The 22,182-nt window shown below is 44.5% G+C and overlaps 2 protein-coding genes across 2 annotated transcripts; one reads left to right on the top strand and one right to left on the bottom strand.

Moving 5' to 3' along the window:
* Positions 1 to 1,638: 1,638 nt before the first annotated feature.
* LOC310860830 (T-complex protein 1 subunit gamma-like) lies at positions 1,639 to 3,252 on the top strand (the record flags this gene model as incomplete). Its single annotated transcript, XM_083768020.1, has 1 exon — positions 1,639 to 3,252. The coding sequence occupies one exon, from the start codon at positions 1,639 to 1,641 to the stop codon at positions 3,250 to 3,252; it is 1,614 nt and encodes a 537-aa protein (XP_083624146.1).
* Positions 3,253 to 7,393: 4,141 nt separating this feature from the next.
* LOC310860829 (elastase-1-like) lies at positions 7,394 to 20,783 on the bottom strand (the record flags this gene model as incomplete). Its single annotated transcript, XM_083768019.1, has 7 exons — positions 7,394 to 7,573; positions 11,098 to 11,240; positions 12,525 to 12,661; positions 13,719 to 13,844; positions 19,158 to 19,255; positions 19,657 to 19,745; positions 20,753 to 20,783. 7 exons carry the CDS (start codon positions 20,781 to 20,783, stop codon positions 7,394 to 7,396), a joined length of 804 nt encoding a protein of 267 aa, XP_083624145.1.
* Positions 20,784 to 22,182: the final 1,399 nt, after the last annotated feature.

Raw genomic sequence — 22,182 nt, 5'->3', positions numbered from 1 at the left:
TCATACAGCTTTAAGTCCAAACATCTGAACTAACCCTTAAAATCACACTTGTGTGAAATGAGGGGCACTCTTATCATACATCACATTCCATGCTCAGCCAATTAGCTGAGCACATTCCGTGCTCAAACGGATACACACATACACACAAAGCTGTGCATGGGAGGGGCTAGCGCCTCCTTTTTGTCCAGCTTTTAGTGTGTGTGTAAACTAGCACAAACATTAAATTCCATTGACAATGAATGGGCAATTTTGAGTGAATTGTGAGTGAATGAGATGACGTATGACTATATGATGATGTACAAATGCACTGTATACTGTAAGTACTCTAATATAGACTCACACGTGTGGTTATAATATTCAAATACGTCTGTGTTTTTTTATTACTTCTTGAAAGCTGAAAGCCATTGAGTCAAAAGGCCCAATCGAAATACACCACTTTAGTGTCACACTCAAATCATACCCTCCCCTAACCCCCTATTATCATACAACAACAGCTGTGGGCGTGGCTTCAGAAGATGAATGGAGGAATGGACAATTTTAGTGAATTTTTAGTGAATGCGATGACGTATGAGGATGTACATATATACTGTGTATATGTAAGAGCGCCCCTCACTTCACACGGGTGTGATTTTTATTTAATATATTGTGTTTTGCAACGATGAGATTGGTCCTGACTTGCAGTCTTAAACGTCGACATTAAGCACAGGCTAAAATGTGCATTACTTTAGTACATACATGTACTTAGTTAGCCTACTATTTGTTTATTAATTACTTTATAATATTAATGGTATTTATTTAATTCACATGCACACATTTGAACTATATACGTGTCTGTCTGACTGACAGCAGCAGAGTAAAGACAGATTACATGTGTAGGAAACGCGTAACTCCCTACTTGATGACGACGTATTGACCCACGTAACGGCACAGCCAAGTAGCCAATGAAAACGGAGTGGGGACACTCTAGCCCACAACAATTACAAAGACGAAACTTTAAGCTGCTATAAGCAATAATATGTCACAATTTTAATGACCTTTTTATTTGAAAATGTTTGGGGTATTCAGACGCACAGCAATGGGTAGAACGCTCCCAAAAAGAATTACACATCTAGGGGCCGCAATCTGCATTCAGAGGTGTTCCGACCTAGAAGCTTTGTCATTGGTCGAAAAGAAACCTGTTCGCAATGACTAACCAATCAGGAAGCAGACAGGCAAATCGACCAATGACAAAGTTTCTAGGAAAATCTTTGAATGCAGACTGCGGCCCCTAGATGTGTCACAGATATAAAAAAGGTCATTAAAATGTTGACATATTATTTACCCTTACTCACACATACACCGTATTATATCCACGCTACAGGCTCATTCATTGGCTGATAAAAGGCTGAATCAACTCAGCCAATCACAGGGATCTGGCGTGGGTGACGTCATCAGAGTTCTCCATGATGCGTCAGAGTGCCAGAAACGAGGACTATGAAAAGACGAGGCTGGGCCCGTACACGGTCACTATCTTATCAGCTATACCGTATCCTAACGTAGAGTACACGGTCACTATCTTATCAGCTATACCGTATTCTAACATAGATATCTCGTGTATAGTTCTGCCAAAAAAACCGTAAGATATCTCAGCTTGTCAAAATGATGGGACGACCGGTCGTGGTGATGAACCAGAACATGAAACGCGAGCCCGTCAGGAAGGTCCAGGCCGGGAACATCGCGGCCGCCAAGAACATCGCCGACGTCATCCGCACGTGCCTGGGGCCCCGCGCCATGCTGAAGATGCTGCTGGACCCCATGGGGGGCATCGTCATGACCAACGACGGCAACGCCATCCTCCGGGAGATCGAGGTGCAGCACCCGGCCGCCAAGTGCCTGATCGAGATCAGCCGCACGCAGGACGAGGAGGTGGGCGACGGCACCACGTCGGTCATCATCCTGGCCGGCGAGATGATGTCCGCGGCGGAGCAGTTCCTGCAGCAGCGGATGCACCCGCGCGTCGTCATCACCGCCTACCGCCAGGCGCTGGACGACATCCTGGTCGTGCTCAAGGAGCTCGCCGTGCCCGTGGACCCCAACGACCGCGCCGTGATGCTGAAGATCGTCAACTCGGCCGTCAACACCAAGGCCCTGAACCGCTGGTCCGAGCTGGCCTGCAACATCGCCCTGGAGGCCGTGAGGACGGTGGAGATGGAGGAGAACGGACACAAGGAGATCGACATCAAGAACTACGCCAAGGTGGAGAAGGTGCCCGGCGGCATCATGGAGGAGTCCTGCGTCCTGCGGGGCGTCATGGTCAACAAGGACGTGACGCACGCCGGCATGCGACGCACCATCCGGAACCCCCGCATCCTGCTGCTCGACTGCTCCCTGGAGTACAAGAAGGGCGAGAGCCAGACGGACATCGAGATCACCCGAGAGGAGGACTTCGAACGGATCCTGCAGATCGAGGAGGAGTACGTCCAGCAGATGTGCAAGGACATCGTCCGCCTCAAGCCCGACCTGGTCTTCACGGAGAAGGGCATCTCGGACCTGGCGCTGCACTACCTGGTGAAGGCCAACGTCACGGCCATCCGCCGCGTCCGCAAGACGGACAACAACCGCATCGCGCGGGCGTGCGGCGCCCGCATCGCCAACCGCACCGACGAGCTGCGCGAGGACGACGTGGGCACCGGCGCGGGCCTCTTCGAGGTGAAGAAGTTCGGCGACGAGTACTTCGCCTTCGTCACCGAGTGCCGCGAGCCCAAGGCCTGCACCATCCTGCTGCGCGGCGCCAGCAAGGACGTGCTGGCCGAGGTGGAGCGCAACCTGCACGACGCCATGCTGGTGTGCCGCAACGTCCTGCTGGAGCCCTACCTGCTGCCGGGCGGCGGCGCCGTGGAGATGGCCGTGTCGCGGCGGCTGATGGAGCGCTCGCGCACCATGGAGGGCCTGGAGCAGTGGCCGTACCGCGCCGTGGCCCAGGCGCTGGAGGTCATCCCCCGGACGCTCATCCAGAACTGCGGCGCCTCCGTCATCCGCGTTCTCACGGCGCTCCGGGCCAAGCACGCCGAGGAGGGCTCCTCCTCCTGGGGCGTCAACGGAGACACGGGAGCGCTGACCGACATGAGCGAGCTGGGCATCCTGGAGCCGCTGACGGTCAAGGCCCAGACCTACAAGACCGCCCTGGACACGGCCATCCTGCTGCTGCGCATCGACGACATCCTGAAGAAGAAGAAGGAGGAGCCGAGTGGAGGACAGGGAGCAGCGGAGTAGAGAGACACGTAAGTCACACACGTTACCGCAGTGACATTTGTTCTCCGCATTTGACCCATCTCTCTTGGAGCGCTCGGGAATCATTAGTTGATTTGACCCCCAACCCAACCAGTGCCAAGCGGGGACGCATTGGGTCCCATTTTGACAGTCTTTGGTATGACTTGGCCGGGGATCGAACCCCCGACCTCCCAGTTTCAGGGCGGACACTCTAACCCATATATGTCAAACTCTCAAGGCCCGGGGGCCAAATGCATTTGAATGAATTATCTTTGGCCCGCGGGGTGATATTTAATTAGTATTAGAACTGGCCCTCTGGTATATTGCACGGACCACCCTAATACTACAAGTCCCACAATCCTGCGAGTGCATTGTCACATATCGAGGGCCCGCAAGTGCAAGCATGCATCTTCTCTTCACTATTGATCAGTATATCAACTTGTGGTCAACATTTAGCTAACCCTCTCCCCAAAAATGGCCCCGTGTGTTGAAACACAGTCCGGCCCTCGACTTGTACCAATTTCTTTATTTTGGCCCACTGTGTATTTGAGTTTGACATCCCTGCTCTAACCACAAGGCCACTGTCTGGTGGGTAGAGACGTTGAAACAAACTGCAGCAGACTAATATGATGATGGGGTGTTGAACTCTGTCAGCACACAACGTAGAGGTGAATGAACGCTGAATTGAAGCATGCTTTAGAAATGGAGTGCCATGGTTTTTGTATGCGTGTATGGAGTTAACAGTACTAGTCTAATAGACCCCCCACGTGTGGTTATAATATTCAAATATATATTGTATTAAATTACTTCCTGAAAGCTGAAAGCCTTTGAGTCAAAAGGCCCAATCGAAATACACCAAAATCATCCCCTCCCCTAACCCCTCCCTCATTTTCATATAAAAACAGCTGTGGGCGTGGCTTAAGGTGAAAACCAGGTATACTTAATGAACTGTGGCCACATACAAATATAATTCTAACACTACGTACACTTTTTTTGAAAAAAAGAAAAGAAAAAAAATAGCAGATCTACAAGCTCATAGCGCGCCACCGAGTGGCGCGCTACGAGCTTGTAGGTTTGCTATTTTTGAAAAATCGAAGAACGACTGAATTTTTTTTAGAATCTGATCTCAGGTCAGAATGGGTTAATCAGACCAGTGTGTGTCCAGTGGAAACCTCGTATGAATCTGACCTCAGGTCAGAATGGGCTAATGAGTGGACCTAGACGACTGAGTCACTCAATCTTTAATGAGTGGACCTAGACAACCTTTTTTTATTTCTTCCATTGGTATTTCCTTTAAATTCTGTAGCTTTTATGTTATCACAAGTATAAAAAAAAGTGTCCACACCACAGTGTTTTATTTCAAGGACCCTCTTATTGTACACTCTTATATACACACCTGAAGGGGACCCCCACCTGAAGGGGACCCCCACCTGAAGGGGACCCCCCCACCTGAAGGGGACCCCCACCTGGAGGGGACCCCCACATGACCATGACAGAGACCACAGCGCACAGGGGGGAATTCACTTCACACAAGTGTGATTTTTTTTGTTTGTCAAAATGAGAGGACCTATGGGGTACTGTACTGTACTGTACTGTACTGTACTGTACCTGGCTGTGGTGAGTGTGTTTTGAACCAAAGTTAAGCAGTAAAACTGTAGTATGAATAGGCCTTAAATGGACATTATGGTGGACATCTTTGAGGTGCACTGTCCAGCTCTCAAAGCTGGACCGCGTGACACAAACATTGAATGCCTTTGACAATGAATGGCCAGTTTTAAGGGTTTGTGTAAATGTAAACATTGAAGACGAAGGTGCACAGGGATGCAAATTCTCATTGGCCGGAATGAGATGATACATGTATGATGATAAGGGCGCCCGCCTCCTCACTTCACACAGGTGTGATTTTTTGTTGTTGGCACAATTCCATTTTTGAGTGGCGCCAGCCCCTTCTATACACAGGTTGAATGTTTTGTCTTTAGTTCAATGTTTGTTTTGTAAACGCATTGACAATGAAGGGAAAGTTTACGTCATAATGTGCCTCATTACGTCATATTGTCTCTTTATTGTTAACGGCGTTTAATGTTTGTGTTGTTGGCACCGTTTGTTTTACATCACCATTACATAATATATTAGTGAAAATGTATTAAATCCGCACTTCCAGTCGAGTAAGAGTCTTTATTAATAACCCATTCTGACCTGAGATTAGATTCTAAAAATGTCTTCTACACGCTGACAGTTTTCTGAAAAAGCTACGTTTCTGACCTGAGATCAGATTCTAAAAATCCCTTTCTGTGTCAGTGGTTCTTCGATTTTTCAAAAATAGCAGACCTACAAGCTCGTAGCGCGCCACTCGGTGGCGCGCTATGAGCTTGTAGATCTGCTATTTTTAAATATAGCTAAAGCATGACGTGATGCTAATACCAAAAGGGGTTCCCGTACAGAATGGAATTAATAAAGACGCGTTTCTGCGCGCAGGCCTTCGTCAGTGTCAGAATTGGCAGTAGCAACGGAAATTACATGTATAGTTATATGGAATTTTTTTGTTCAATTAAAAGGGACTATACAGCCGTGTCACATTATTAACCCATTCTGACCTGAGATCAGATTCATACGAGGTTTCCACTGGACACACACTGGTCTGATTAACCCATTCTGACCTGAGATCAGATTCTAAAAATGTCAGTCGTTCTTTGATTTTTCAAAAATAGCAGACCTACAAGCTCGTAGCGCGCTACGAGCTTGTAGGTCTGCTATTTTTGAAAAATCGAGCTTGTAGATCTGCTATCTGCTAAAGCATAACATGATGCTAACACCAAAATGAGTTCCCGTTCAGAATGGATTAAAGACATACATAGTAGTGAACATATATATTATTATAACAAATCATTGTCTTATTTCAGAATCCACATTACAAAAAAAGTTATTCATATAGAAAACAGTTTTAACACCAATTCTTCAATTAGACCTTCAGGAAATACAGCGTTTAAGAAATAAATCCAAAATTTACATGCTTTGCGTTGTAATAATGTCCCCATCTCTTTATTAATAAAGACTCTTACTCGACTAGAAGTGTGGATTTAATTCATTTCATCATTCATCACCGAGTGGCGCTACGAGCTTGTAGGTCTGCTATTTTTGAAAAATCGAAGAACGACTGACATTTTTTTTAATCTGATCTCAGGTCAGAATGGGTTAATCAGACCAGTGTGTGTCCAGTGGAAACCTGAATCTGATCTCAGGGCCTGATATAATCGATAACATTCACTTACAGTGCGACAGTGACACTCAGTGGCCGAACTAAGAAGTGTAATAATTGCCCAAGCAGTATATGATAGCCATTTAGAATTTATGTTTACAAACATATCATCAGCGAATGCTTTCTCTGAGACCAGATATGGTTAATAAATGGTGTTTATTATGACATACAGTACACTGTAGTACAGTAATAAACCATCTGCAGACATCCTGTAGATCCTTAGTAACGGAGCATGATCTGAGGAGATGAAATGACAAGAATGTTTTTAGTACGTAAATTACAGTATTCACTCATTAACCCATTTTCGGGGCGGATGCTTTAGCTATTTAAAAATAGCAGATCTACAAGCTCGTAGCGCGCCACCGAGTGGCGCGCTACGAGCTTGTAGGTCTGCTATTTTTTAAATAAATCGAAGAACGACTGACATAGAAACATAGCTTTTTAGAATCTGATCTCAGGTCAGAAACATAGCTTTTTCAGAAATCTGTCAGCGTGTAGAAGACATTTTTTGAATGAATGAATGAATGAATAGTTTATTTCGATCTTTCAGAGGGAGACATTACACAAAAACAGTTTACTTTTTCTTTTGTGATCGAAAAGGCATAGGCAGAAGCTTAAAGCTTATAAGTGCCTATCCTTATCTCAACGTATTCCAATATACTGTTGAAGACATGCATAACAATCAACATAAAAAAAACAAAAAACAAATGGCATTTATAGAAGAATAGAAAAATTTAACAAACCAAAAGCAGAAACAGAAAAAAACAGACAACGAGAAAGACAAAAAAAAAAAAAAAACAAGGAGGAAAAAAAAATGACAAAAAAAGAATCTGATCTCAGGTCAGAATGGGTTAATCAGTCACGTCTGTCTGTCTGTCTGTCCGTCCTTCACATGAACAGGTCAGGCGGCCTTACGTCGCTGAGCCAGGCGCTGAAGGCAGAGACGCGAGTGAAGACGGTCGGCCTCTTGTCCTTGTTGCAGTCCTCTTTGGACACGAAGCTGGTCACCCCGTGGACGTACCAGCGGCCATCCCGTCCCTTACGGTTCAGAGGACCCCCCGAGTCCCCCTGAGGACAGAGGACAGAGGGACAGACACACAGACATGGACACACAACACACAGACAGACAGGTCAGGCGTTATAGACGTTGACATGAAACCCTTTTGAGAGCATTTTGAGTTACAATTTACAATTTAGGCATTTAGCAGACGCTCTTAATCCAGAGCGACTTACATTAAGCAAGAACAAAAAAGCATCATACATCACATAAAAACACATAAAAAGCATTTATCATGAAACATGCGTAAGCTAAGAACGTAACAGTGGAATATCTATATAATGAAACTATAGAGCACCGAAGTCTGACGTCACTTTCAGTAGAGGGCGTCAGTCCCCAGGTTCATGTATTTTTTTAGTTGCATTGAAATCGCCATAGGAGGATTTTTAGATTGCTTCATATAAGAACTGTGTTTGAAAAATGAACATGTCATCCTGGCCGCTTCACTCATATGGATATGAAGAATCAACTGACCGAGAGAAAACGCTAATGTTACTGCTACTGAATTAGTTACATTTCCGCTAGAAGCAGACTGTATCATATATGACTGACTGACTGTTGCAAACGATACAGAGACACCTCCCTGACAATATAACGATACAGAGACACCTCCCTGACAATATAACGATACAGAGACACCTCCCTGACAATAACGCAGAGACAGCTTGTTTATTTTTGGACCACAACGCTTATAGTAGACGATATTAAGATCACCCCATGTTATTCTCCATAGAGAAATTACTTCCGCGAACCAGGGGAATCGTCGGGATGAGCGAGTTACGTCAGGACTTCGGTGCTCTATACATATAAACTATACATATATACTATACTATGCTATACATACTATGACGTGCTATGACTACATACAATGCAATTATAGTGCGGTCTACATAACATGCTATAAGTCTGTATCAAATGCTATCTAAGTCTACAGAAATGCTATCTAAGGGGGTGGGGTAAGTGCTATGGGCCATGATGGAGTCTGAAAAGGTGGGTTTTCAGACTACGGCGGAAGATTGGGAGTGATGCTGCAGTTCTGACTGCACTGGGAAGTGCATTCCACAGTTTTGGAGCCAGAAGGAAGAAGGGAGTTGAGCCCTTCTGGCTCCAAAACTATGGATTTTGATTGATTGATTCTTTATTTAAGTGTCATGCTTCCCGAAGAAGCCCAGCCCATATGGACTTACAGGACACTTTTTACACTTTACATAAACAATTACAATAAACCCACATGACGGTTTGCAAACAATGATCAGGTGAATACCAAACTGACACTCCAGATCCTTACGAGGCAGATTACATAACATACAACACAAAAATAAAATACCATAAAATAAAATACACCATTCGGCCTGTGACAGGAGACACATGTACCTACTTGAAGAGCTGGGATTGTCTTCTAACTCCAGAGGCTCTAGAAACAAACTGGGCTGTCCTAAATACTTCATAATTAAATAACCAGTCTAACTTCTGTCCATCATCTATCTTCCCATTATGGAATGCACTTCCCATCACGATCAGATACTGCAGCCTCACTCCCAATCTTCCGCCGTATAGTCTGAAAACCCACCTCTTCAGACTCAGCACATTTCAGACAACAAGTGCAGTTCAAAGTGCTTTACAGTAAGAGCAAAAAATATACTTTAACAAGAGAGAGCAAAACACAACAAGAGAGCATCAACTACATAGTGATAACAAAAACAAAAGGAGCGATTAAAACAGGAAAAGGACATGTAATGATCTAGGGAGGTAAAAGCAATGCTAAAAAGGTGTGTTTTAAAGGGATTGTGACATTAAAAAAAAGGTTTTGGAATTGTTCTTGTTTTTTTTAGGTTTTCTAATCTCAATTGCACCCAAAAAACATGAACTTTTAACATTCAGTAGATTTTCTGTGATCTGGGGTTTTCTGGCTCAAACAGGTGCTCTGATTTGCCGGCAGTAAGTGACATCACTTACTGCAAATCCCATATATGTCAATGGGATTTGCCAGCAGATGTCACTGTTTCACTGTGTTCCTGTTTTCATTGTAGCTCAAAAGGCCCAAAAAGCCCCAAAGAAAACTTCAGACCACAGAAAATCCACTGAATGTTCAAAGTTCAGGCTTTTTGGGTGTAATTGAGGTCATAAAACCTAAAAGAAAAAAGAAAAAGAAAAATAAATGAAAATGAATGTAATAAAACCTTTAAGATTTCGTTAAAAAAAAGTCCACAGATTCAGAGAACCGTAGATTCCTTGGCAGGCTTACCTATAGCCCTGATGACCTTACAGGCGTATGCAAAGGCTCAACTTTATGTAACTTTGATAGCATTTTTATGTAGACTTATAGCATTTTATTTAGACAATAGACATAGCACTATATATATGTATATCATATATATCTTATAGCTTACGTATGATTCATGATAACAACTTTTTTATGTATATGATGTATTGCCATGCTTTTTGTTCTTGCTTAAAGGTATATTCTTCAGTGATTTCACTTATTTCAAATATCACTTTTTTTTGTTTTGTTGTGATAATCCTCCCTACTATAGAGTGTGCTGACCATATAAGGAGTTCCTCTAGTCCTCAGTTAACCCCTTGGGGTTAAATCTTTTTTTTAGGTTTCGTTCTTGGCTAGGTGGCCCAACATTCATCCAATCAGGATAGAGAGGGGCCTTCTGCCAATCATGATCGAGCGGGGGCGGGCCTTGGTGTGCGTTGGCTGTAGTGCGTACACATGTGCACATCTTGTTACCGCGGCAGATCGGGGGGTTTTCCAAATCACCCAAATCACCGAATGCTCCTTTAAAACCCATTTTGGGGGCGGGAACCCCCTTTTGGTGTTAGCATCATGTTAGGCTTTAGCTAATGAAAAATAGCAGATCTACAAGCTCATAGCGCGCCACTCGGTGGCGCGCTATGAGCTTGTAGGTCTGCTATTTTTTTTTAATTGACCTATACGCTTTTTCAGAAAACTGTCAGGATGTAGAAGACATTTTTTGAATCTGATCTCAGGTCAGAATGGAAAACTGTCAGGATGTAGAAGAACATTTATAGAATCTGATCTCAGGTCAGAATGGAAAACTGTCAGGATGTAGAAGACATTCATAGAATCTGATCTCAGGTCAGAATGGAAAACTGTCAGGATGTAGAAGAACATTTTTAGAATCTGATCTCAGGTCAGAATGGAAAACTGTCAGGATGTAGAAGAACATTTATAGAATCTGATCTCAGGTCAGAATGGAAAACTGTCAGGATGTGGAAGAACATTTATAGAATCTGATCTCAGGTCAGAATGGAAAACTGTCAGGATGTAGAAGACATTTTTATAGAATCTGATCTCAGGTCAGAATGGAAAACTGTCAGGATGTAGAAGAACATTTATAGAATCTGATCTCAGGTCAGAATGGAAAACTGTCAGGATGTAGAAGAACATTTATAGAATCTGATCTCAGGTCAGAAGAATGGGTTAAATGTAAAGTCGCTCTGGATTCAGAGCGTCTGCTGCTAAAATGCCTAAATTGTAAATATTGTAGAAGCGCCGCATACGTACTTGGCAGCCTGCCAGGGCACCTCCCCCAGCGCAGGTCATGGAGGTCTTGACGGCGCCCCCCCACCACGCTGCGCTGCTGCACACCCCGTGCTCCACCAGGGGGAGCAGCGCCTGCTGCAGGACGTCTGGGAGCGGACCGTTGGCTGCATGGGGGGGGGGGGGGGGGGACACACACGCAGGCATTAGTCATGCTAATCTGGGGTGAAAAATACGATGATAATTTGACCCTGCACCCCGTCAAAAAAGTCAGAAGAAAGAACTGTAACCCCGCGGGTTACAGTTCAATTTGTGTATACTTCTTTTAAAAAAATTATCCCACGATTTTGTAACCCATTTTTCACCCCTGTGTCAATCATCTAATGTGATCCTGGGCTCTACACACCCTCCACCAACCTAGTCCCCATATATGGGGGACAAGGGGAGAGCAACGGACTTGAACTCATGCTTCCTTCATGCCTGAGTGTCCAAGTTGCTCCTTTACACCTGACAGGGGGGAGTTTCCCTGGTTGGACGTCGTAGCGCGTGGAAGGAACACGTTATTCCAACCAGTTCCTTTCCCCTCCATCAGGCGGGAGGGGGGCAGTTTAGTGACCAGGATTACTGCATGTTTTTTGTGAGGGTATACCTACCCTAGGGGACACGGGGAGAACATGTGAGGGTATCTACCCTAGGGGACACGGGGAGAACATGTGAGGGTATCTACCCTAGGGGACACGGGGAGAACATGTGAGGGTACCTACCCTAGGGGACACGGGGAGAACATGTGAGGGTACCTACCCTAGGGGACACGGGGAGAACATGTGAGGGTACCTACCCTAGGGGACACGGGGAGAACATGTGAGGGTACCTACCCTAGGGGACACGGGGAGAACATGTGAGGGTACCTACCCTAGGGGACACGGGGAGAACATGTGAGGGTACCTACCCTAGGGGACACGGGGAGAACATGCAAACTCCACACAGAAACGCAGGCATTAGTGATGCTAATCTGGGGGAAAGATACGACCCGCGGGTGGCCGTGGTCGCATTCATGACTCGTCAAAAAAGTCAGCATTTCTCTACTCAACCCGCGGGTCGACCCGCGGGGTTACAGTTCAGTTGGTGCATACTATTTGAGCCGCGCATCACTAGCAGACATCACATCACCTTGTGAGTGGCGCGCTACGAGCTTGTAGGTCTGCTATTTTTTGAAAAAACGATCTCATTTTTAGAATCTGATCTCAGGTCAGAATGGGTTCATCAGACCAGTGTGTGTCCAGTGGAAACCTCGTATGAATCTGATCTCAGGTCAGAATGGGATAATGGCTCTGTCACAGAAGAAGGACACATTACTGTAAAACCGGCCCCACCCAGAGATGTACAGTAGCAGGCTGCCCCGTGGGGCCAGCATCTCCCCCACCATGGGAACATACACATACTGTACATACTGTAAAGCCGCCCCCAGCCAGAGATGTAGCAGTCCGTCCCGTGGTCCAGCATCTCGTCGGCCTCCGGTAGACAGGCCACTCCCACGCTGTCCGTCATGACGGGAGCCTTGTCCAGTTTCAGCAGGGCCAGGTCGTTGCTGCGCGGAGATGATTGATCACATTCACAACGATATCACCTGATTATCAGCTTCAGTCTCACGTACATTATACATCATCATCAGAGTGATGATGATCAGAGATCTGCCATTGTACTGATATATACAGATATATATATATCTTATACTTTGATTGATTGAAAACTTTATTTGAATTCAAAAGGATACAGACACAAGAAAGCTGTTTTAACAGTTTAAGTGCCAGGGACGTAATCCCGTAACCCCGACGTCTTTGCATTTTTTTTTTTTTTTTTTTTTTTTTACATTTTTTTTTTTTACATTTTTTTTTAAACGCCCTCTCTTTTTTCATAATGGGAGAATTGGCACTCAGAGCCTAAACTGGTGACCACCAGGTGGCGCTGAAGGAGTAGGCTTTTTCCCCCGTTGTGGTCCTTTTGGGGAAAGGGGACATGGGGAGTAACAATATATTCTATTCTATTCTAGTATAGAGCGTCGCAGTCCCGCCCCCTACCAGGGCCCAGGAAATGATTCTCCGTTCATTTCCCTCATAGACATTTCTTAAAGTATTTATTTAAAGACGTTTACGCCGCGGACAAAGACAACTCTTGTCGTGACAAATCATGACAAACAATTTTTCTCGGGCCGAACAAAGAATTAGAAAGTAGAAAATAACGGCAGGTTTACAACACTTTTTTTGTTGTTTTTCTTCTTTGTAATTATTTGTTTGGTCCAAAATAGTGTGTGTGTGCTGTCGTGATTTGTCACGACAAGAGTTGGCTTCGTACGACGCTTAAATCTATTCTATTCTAGTATTGCATGTGGAGATATAACCCATTCTGAACGGGAACCCGTTTTGGTGTTGGCATCATGTTATGCTTTAGCTATTGAAAAATAGCAGATCTACAAGCTCATAGCGCGCCACCGAGTGGCGCGCTACGAGCTTGTAGGTCTGCTATTTTTAGAAAAATCGAAGAATCTGATCTCAGGTCAGAATGGGTTCATCAGACCAGTGTGTGTCCAGTGGGAAACCTCGTATGAATCTGATCTCAGGTCAGAATGGGATAAAGATAGCACCCACCCGTTGGAGACGCGTTCGTCCCAGTCGGGGTGGACGATGGTACGCAGGACGTCCCTGTTCTGTTCCGTTCCCTCTCGCCGGCTCAGGTCGTGCTCTCCCAAAACCACACGTTTGACCTCTCCGTCCCTGCCAAAACAAAACCACACGTTTGACCTCTCCGTCCCTGTAAAAACAAAACCACACGTTTGACCTCTCCGTCCCTGTAAAAACAAAACCACACGTTTGACCTCTCCGTCCCTGCCAAAACAAAACCACACGTTTGACCTCTCCGTCCCTGTAAAAACAAAACCACACGTTTGACCTCTCCGTCCCTGCCAAAACAAAACCACACGTTTGACCTCTCCGTCCCTGTAAAAACAAAACCACACGTTTGACCTCTCCGTCCCTGTAAAACAAAACCACACGTTTGACCTCTCCGTCCCTGCTAAAACAAAACCACACGTTTGACCTCTCCGTCCCTGTAAAAACAAAACCACACGTTTGACCTCTCCGTCCCTGTAAAAACAAAACCACACGTTTGACCTCTCCGTCCCTGTAAAAACAAAACCACACGTTTGACCTCTCCGTCCCTATAAAAACAAAACCACACGTTTGACCTCTCCGTCCCTATAAAAACAAAACCACACGTTTGACCTCTCCGTCCCTGTAAAAACAAAACCACACGTTTGACCTCTCCGTCCCTGTAAAAACAAAACCACACGTTTGACCTCTCCGTCCCTGTAAAACAAAACCACACGTTTGACCTCTCCGTCCCTGCCAAAACAAAACCACACGTTTGACCTCTCCGTCCCTGCCAAAACAAAACCACACGTTTGACCTCTCCGTCCCTGCCAAAACAAAACCACACGTTTGACCTCTCCGTCCCTGCAAAAACAAAACCACACGTTTGACCTCTCCGTCCCTGCAAAAACAAAACCACACGTTTGACCTCTCCGTCCCTGCAAAACAAAACCACACGTTTGACCTCTCCGTCCCTCTGCAAAACAAAACCACACGTTTGACCTCTCCGTCCCTGTAAAAACAAAACCACACGTTTGACCTCTCCGTCCCTGTAAAAAACAAAACCACACGTTTGACCTCTCCGTCCCTGCAAAACAAAACCACACGTTTGACCTCTCCGTCCCTGCAAAACAAAACCACACGTTTGACCTCTCCGTCCCTCTGCAAAACAAAACCACACGTTTGACCTCTCCGTCCCTGCAAAACAAAACCACACGTTTGACCTCTCCGTCCCTGCAAAACAAAACCACACGTTTGACCTCTCCGTCCCTGCAAAACAAAACCACACGTTTGACCTCTCCGTCCCTGCCAAAACAAAACCACACGTTTGACCTCTCCGTCCCTATGCAAAACAAAACCACACGTTTGACCTCTCCGTCCCTGCCAAAACAAAACCACACGTTTGACCTCTCCGTCCCCCTGTAAAACAAAACCACATGTTTGACCTCTCCGTCCCTATGCAAAACAAAACCACATGTTTGACCTCTCCGTCCCCCTGTAAAACAAAACCACACGTTTGACCTCTCCGTCCCCCTGTAAAACAAAACCACATGTTTGACCTCTCCGTCCCTATGCAAAACAAAACCACACGTTTGACCTCTCCGTCCCTGTAAAACAAAACCACACGTTTGACCTCTCCGTCCCTGCCAAAACAAAACCACACGTTTGACCTACGTAGGGCTGCGAATCTTTAGGTGTCCCACGATTCGATTCGATTTCCGATTCTTGGTGATTCCGATTCTTGGGGTGACGATTCGATTCAAAAACGATCTTTTCGATTTTTCCGATTCTCGATTCAAAAAAGATTTTTTTTTCAATTCTAAAGCAGTTTTTTTATTTTTATTAAAAACAATTAAATAGAATTTTAGCATGATCTACTCCAGTCTTCTGGCCTGAAAGCAGAGTACATTTAGTAAAAAGCTTGTATAATTGTAAAGGTTTTATCAACTGAATGATTTAAACACACAAAGGTTAAATCCAAGAGTAAGAACATGTCTCATTTATTTAGCTTGCACAAATTTGAACCAGTACAAAAGTTACAAAATCTCTTCTCACTTAATACCAGAACAATACATTAGTATTAAAACAGGTGTAAAATAAATACAATTGGCATGCTTAGCTTAGCTGGTAGTAAATGCACTATGCAGAAACCCAGGCCATAATGCATTGCATGCACAGGTACATTAAATGTACCTGTGCATGCAATGCATTATGGCCTTTTTTTTCTTTTTTCTTGCACAAAGTTTGTGCAAAACATTTTGTGCAAAAACAAAGCAAGACGTTTCATATAGTCCTCATATCTTTGTTTCCCCGCGGTGCTAGAGAGAGCCAGACATTAGACTGCACTTACTATATTGAAGTGTCTATTTGTACGTCTCTAAATGTTTTGATGAATTGAACATGGTGGACCCTCTTGTAAACAAGTGTAATGCTTAATTGGGTCGTCGTCCACTCACAGTTAACAGTCTTTTGTATTGAGTTTGTGCTTGAAATGTACGGTAATTCTGCAAACTGTTAATAAATATTTCAATCAATGGATCAAAAAACTCCCTTTTCACCACTGGTTGAAATGGTACACAATATAAGCTTAAATATAATTGGGGTGAAACCTTGGGCTGATTCCAGGCTCAGAACTCCAGTTGGGTTTGAACCTAGCACCTTAAAGGACCACTTCACCACTTTTCAACCTATCTTCATATAATTGGTCCTCACTAATAATCATGAAAAAATGGCGCAATTTCTTTCTACTCGGTCTGCGTCTCATAGGAGGGCTGTGGGGGCAGTTCAGAAACCGTCTTCCAGTGACATCATCGATGGGGAATACAAGCTAATAGAAACTGCAGGCTTTCTAGTCCTGAAAAGTTGCAATGCGAAAATGGAAGCCATCGTTCTCACGATAAAGATAATCTAAACATTTTTGTAAAAAAAAAATCTTGTTTAAAAAATAATCTGCCTAATGATGATGTCACTGGAAGACGGTTTCTGAACTGCCCACAGCCCTCCTATGAGACACAGACTGAGTAGAAAGAAATTGTGCCATTTTATCATGATTATTAGTGGGGACCTATTATATGAAGATAGGTTGAAAAGTGGTGAAGTGGTCCTTTAATTCTTTGCTGTGAGGCTTTAATCAGACCAGTGTGTGTCCAGTGGAAACCTCGTATGAATCTGATCTCAGGTCAGAATGGGTTAATGCTATTATAGATGTGAACTCTTGGGGAGTACAGTCAGTGCTACAGTAGCATCTGCCATTGCTGTATATTAATTAGCCAATGTAATGGCCAGCATGACTTTAATTGGAACTGGAATTTACATTAACATTATCTACTGGTTTTGTCACGTCATTATAGGTGAAAAAAAGAAGAAGAAAAGTATTAACTTGGATGCAATGGAATAGTTTTTTGTTTGTTTGTTATTTCCAGTTTCCTTGAAAGGTATACAGTATTAGAAGGTCCTAGGTTTGGTTTGATTCCCGCTGTGGGCGCTGGGGACGTGTTCTCTTACTATTTACAATTTAGGCATTTAGCAGACGCTCTTCATCCAGAGCGACTTACATTAAGCAAGAACAAAAGCATGGCATACATCACATATATAAAAAGTAGTTATCATGAATCATGTATAAACTAAGAACGTAACAGTGGAGTATCTATGTCAACTATACATACTATACTATATTATATATTATACAATATACATGTGTACTATAATATAAAGTGCTATGACTACATAAAATGCAATTCTAGTGCTGTCTACGTAACGAGCTATAAGTCTGTCTAAAATAACAACGCTAACCTAAGTCTACTATCTGAGTCTACATAAAGTGCTATCTATAAAGGGGCTAGGCTAGGGCAAGTGCTACGGGCCATGGTGGAGTCTGAAGAGGTGCAGGGTTTTTGTTTGAGGCTGCAGTTCTGACTGTGATGGGAAGTGCATTCCATAGTCATCAGAGCCCAACTGCCCGGTGGTGTTGGCAAAAGCGCCTTTCTGTGTGGAGTTTGTATGTTCTCCCCGTGTCCCCTAGGGTAGGGTAGGGTAGGGTAGGTACCCTCACCAAAAACGCAGTAGCATAGTTTTTGTGGTTTTTATTTCGGCCTTTTTGTGCTAGCAGGGAAACGAATACATCTTCAACATATCAACATGGCCAGCGCAAAATGTATGCTTATCGACAACAGATAATTATTGGCTACATTGGTTAATGTCAGTTTAATTAGCAGATACCGATATTGACCGATGACGGCAAATCCCTAATTTAAACTGTGCTCTCATCTGTTCTCTTCTCTTATACAGCTTGTGGGTGTGGTTAATGGGTTGTGTAATCCTGGTCTCTATACTGCCTCCCCCTGGCCAGCCGGGGCGCCTGATGGAGGGGAAAGGAACTGGTCTCTATACTGCCTCCCCCTGGCCAGCCGGGGCGCCTGATGGAGGGGAAAGGAACTGGTCTCTATACTGCCTCCCCCTGGCCAGCCGGGGCGCCTGATGGAGGGGAAAGGAACTGGTCTCTATACTGCCTCCCCCTGGCCAGCCGGGGCGCCTGATGGAGGGGAAAGGAACTGGTCTCTATACTGCCTCCCCCTGGCCAGCCGGGGCACCTGATGGAGGGGAAAGGAACAGGTTGGAATCACGTGTTTCTTCCCAGCACTACGTCCAACCGGTGAGAAGCCTGGACTCCTCATGCATAGAAGGAAGCATGAGGTCAGTCTGTCGATCTCTCCCCGGGTTGGCAGGTTGGAGTGCAGCGCCCAGGATTACATTACATAATTGACACTGGGTGAAAGAATGATAGACCGCTGCTCTGTGAGCATTAATGTTTTTAACTTTTAACCCATTTAGACCTGAGGATGCATCTGTGTCACCTGTCAGCTTTGAACCATTATTTTCAACTTTATCTGTTTAAACTTTAGTGCTCATCTAGCACGGCACCGAGTGCCACGCTATGAGCTTTCACAAAAAATGTGAAAATGTGGTGCAAATCTTTGAACATATATTCGCTGGGAAATGAATGAATGAATGTAAAACTGTATTCCGAACATATAAAAGTTAAAAAAAAAAGAAAAAAAAGGTATACTTACGGCTAGTGAGGCTTGTTTTTGTTGTTGTTTATGCTTTGGGAATATAATTTTATTTGTTTCTATATTGCACTTATTTTAATTCTTTGACTTGTTTGTCTAATTTTATCATTCGTTCGGAATAAAGTTATTCATTCATTCATTTCCCAGTGAACGTTTTTTAACTCAAATCTTTGCTTCTGGAGGTCCCTGGAACAACATATTTTGAGATTGAAACATAGCTTTTTCAGAAAACTGTCAGGATTTAGAAGACAATAGAATCTGATCTCAGGTCAGAATGGTCTTAATGTTCTGTAACGTGTGACTCACAGAATGCAGTGTGAATCTGATCTCAGGTCAGAATGGTCCTAATGTTCTGTAACGTGTGACTCACAGGATGCAGTGTGCCGCCGTCAGGACCCAGCGAGGACCAATCAGAGTGCCTCCACAGATGTGATTGAAGCGGCTTCCACGTTTCACCTGCAGGGAGATCTGAGAGGAGAGAAAACAAGCGCACCCCGTTACCGCGGTAAGTAAATAACCGAAACCAGGTGTCAAACAAACATGAGATGAGAACATGGATGGTGAGAGTGCGTCTACAGCAAGCAGTGGTTCTCAGAAGGGATGGCAACAATAAATCGATTAATCGCTGTTAAGGAAATTCTTCAATTAAACTTAACAGCTAATTAATTGAAAATGCTGCTGAAAAATAGCAGATCTACAAGCTCATAGCGCGCCACCGAGTGGCGCGCTATGAGCTTGTAGGTCTGCTATTTTTTGAAAAATCGAAGAACGACTGACATAGAAACATAGCTTTTTCAGAAAACTGTCATTTTCAAACAGTACATTTTACTGTAATCTGAGGACCATCCCCCCCCCCCCCTCTACGGTACCTGCCAAGGCCAGCTGTGAGGTCGGGCATCCTGTCCGTTCACCACCCTGCTGGCATCGGGCTCAAACGTGGGGCTGCCACACCCACACGCTGCAGGAGAGAAAAGTTATATATAGTTATATATATAGTTTTAGGAGGACAGCCCCGCCCCCACTATTCATTCTAATCAAACAGCCACTGAGCAATTTGCTCAGTGGCTGTTTGAAGGACCCGGAAGAACGCTTTAATTATTTTTTTTCTTCGATTTAGACACACACATTTGGGGCTGTATTTTCCATGTCTTAAAGGTTTTATGACATTCATTTTCATTTATTTTTCTTTTTCTTTTTTCTTTTAGGTTTTATGACCTCAATTACACCCCAAAAACCTGAACTTTGAACATTCAGTGGATTTTCTGTCGTCTGGAGTTTTCTTTGGGGTTTTTTGGGCCTTTTGAGCTACAATGAAAACAGGCAACACAGTGAAACAGTGACATCTGCTCGCAAATCCCATTGACATATATGGGATTTGCAGTAAGTGATGTCACTTACTGCCGGAAAATCAGAGCACCCGTTTGAGCCAGAAAACCCCAGATCACAGACAATCTACTGAATGTTAAAAGTTCATGTTTTTTGGGTGCAATTGAGATTAGAAAACCAAAAAAAAACAAGAACAATTCCAAAACCTTTTTTTTAATGTCACATTCCCTTTAAGTTAAGTAATAAGACCTGGTACTTAAGACACGCAAAATACAGCCCTCGGTGTTAAATGTGCGTTAATTGTTTGCCACCCAGTAGGCGTTCCCACAAAACCTCCGGCTATGATGATCTCACACGCATACCTTCTATACTAACTCGGAAATGTTGAAACAAGGGCCTTTCTGTGTGGAGTTTGCATGTTCTCTCCCCGTGTCCTCTAGGGTAGAGTTGTAAAAACAAGAACAAAAATCTTTTGCCACAATACAATGGTCTTAAACTTGAGCACTGTAGTACAAAGAAAATCGTAAAAAATAATTGATAAAATGAAAAGTAAATATGTTTGACAAGTTCTGTCTCAGTGTGAACCTTGAGCTTGTCTGCGGACAGAAAGCACTTTAATTCCTCCCTCAGTTCATATACACGCGACAAAACCTTTCCTCTGGAAAGCCATCGATACTCGGTGTGCAAAAGCAGAGTTTGATGTTCCGCCTCCATTTCCTCGCACAGTGTGGCGAACAGCCTGCTTTTCAGTGGTCTTGGCGTCTTGCTTTAATAAAGTTAACGACGCTTACTGCATTTTCCAACACAACTAACAGGTCTTTTGGTAAAGTCTTTGCAACCAGCGCCTCGCGGTGTAAAAAACAGTGTGTAGCCATGACGTCAGGATTAATCTCTTTCACTCGGCTAACAAATCCCTTGTATCGCCCGGTCATAGCTGCTTGTTGTTGTTGCTTGCTGTTTGCAAGCTTGAATCCACAAACTATACACAGCGGAATCGGGTACGTTTTATCCCCAGTAAACGTGAAGCCAAACTTCATGTAATCATCACGGTACAGTCTGGCAGGGGCTTTCTTTGTAGGCGTTGCGTTGGTAGTAGTCGCCGTTCCCCCCGGCGGCGAGGGAGCGCTTGCTGTGCCGTCATCAGATGCAGGTGACACAGCGGCGCTGTCTGTGCTTGTCGGGTTCTGGTGGTGTCTTTCTGGAGGGAACGAAATGTAGCGTCTTCTGGATGCATCTCTTTTTTGCTGGTGGTTCCATCTTGTAGTAGCTGTACAATGTGAATGCCATGTCTGTGCCCCATTTATACAGTAAAGTTGCCAGGCGATTAACATTTCTATGGCCGATGGTCGTTAAGAGTCTATTGTTCCGTCGTCATGTTTTCGCACGTCTATTTAGACGTGTGACAACAACAACGACGCAACAATAGGACGCCTAGCTATCGCTTTCGGGGGAGGGCTAGTGTTACTTTTGGTAAAAATCTCGAGGCACACTTGGACAGATCAAAGGCACAGTAAAGTGCCGCGGTACATAGGTTGAGAAACACTGCTCTAGGGTAGGTACCCTCACATGTTCTCCCCGTGTCCCCTAGGGTAGGTAGTAGGTACCCTCACATGTTCTCTCCCCGTGTCCTCTAGGGTAGGTACCCTCACATGTTCTCTCCCCGTGTCCTCTAGGGTAGGTATACCCTCACAAAAAACATACAGTAGGCTAATCCTGGTCTCTATACTACCTCCCCCTGGCCTGATGGAGGGGAAAGGAACTGGTCGGAATAACATGTTCCTTCCACTCGCTATACGTCCGGCCGGGGAAATTCTCCCCCGTCAGGTGAAAAGAAGCAGCTGGGACTCCTCATGCATAGAAGGAAGCATGAGGTCAGTCCACTGCCCCCTCAGTTTGGCAGAGGAAGTGTAGCGCCCAGTATTACATAGATAATTGACACTGGGTGAAAACTCGGTTGCAGAATCGTGCGATAAAAAAAAAAAAATATATATATTATAATAATCTTGAAACAATGCTTTATGTACATGCAAGTACACAACAATAACTGTCTTTGGTTTCAGTTCCTTGAC

Source organism: Protomyctophum parallelum (genome assembly GCF_964188405.1).
Source record: "Protomyctophum parallelum genome assembly, chromosome: 6".
In the NCBI taxonomy this organism is placed as follows: Eukaryota; Metazoa; Chordata; class Actinopteri; order Myctophiformes; family Myctophidae; genus Protomyctophum; species Protomyctophum parallelum.
Note: the sequence above shows the minus strand (reverse complement) of the source record. Positions and strands in the feature narration are given on the sequence as shown.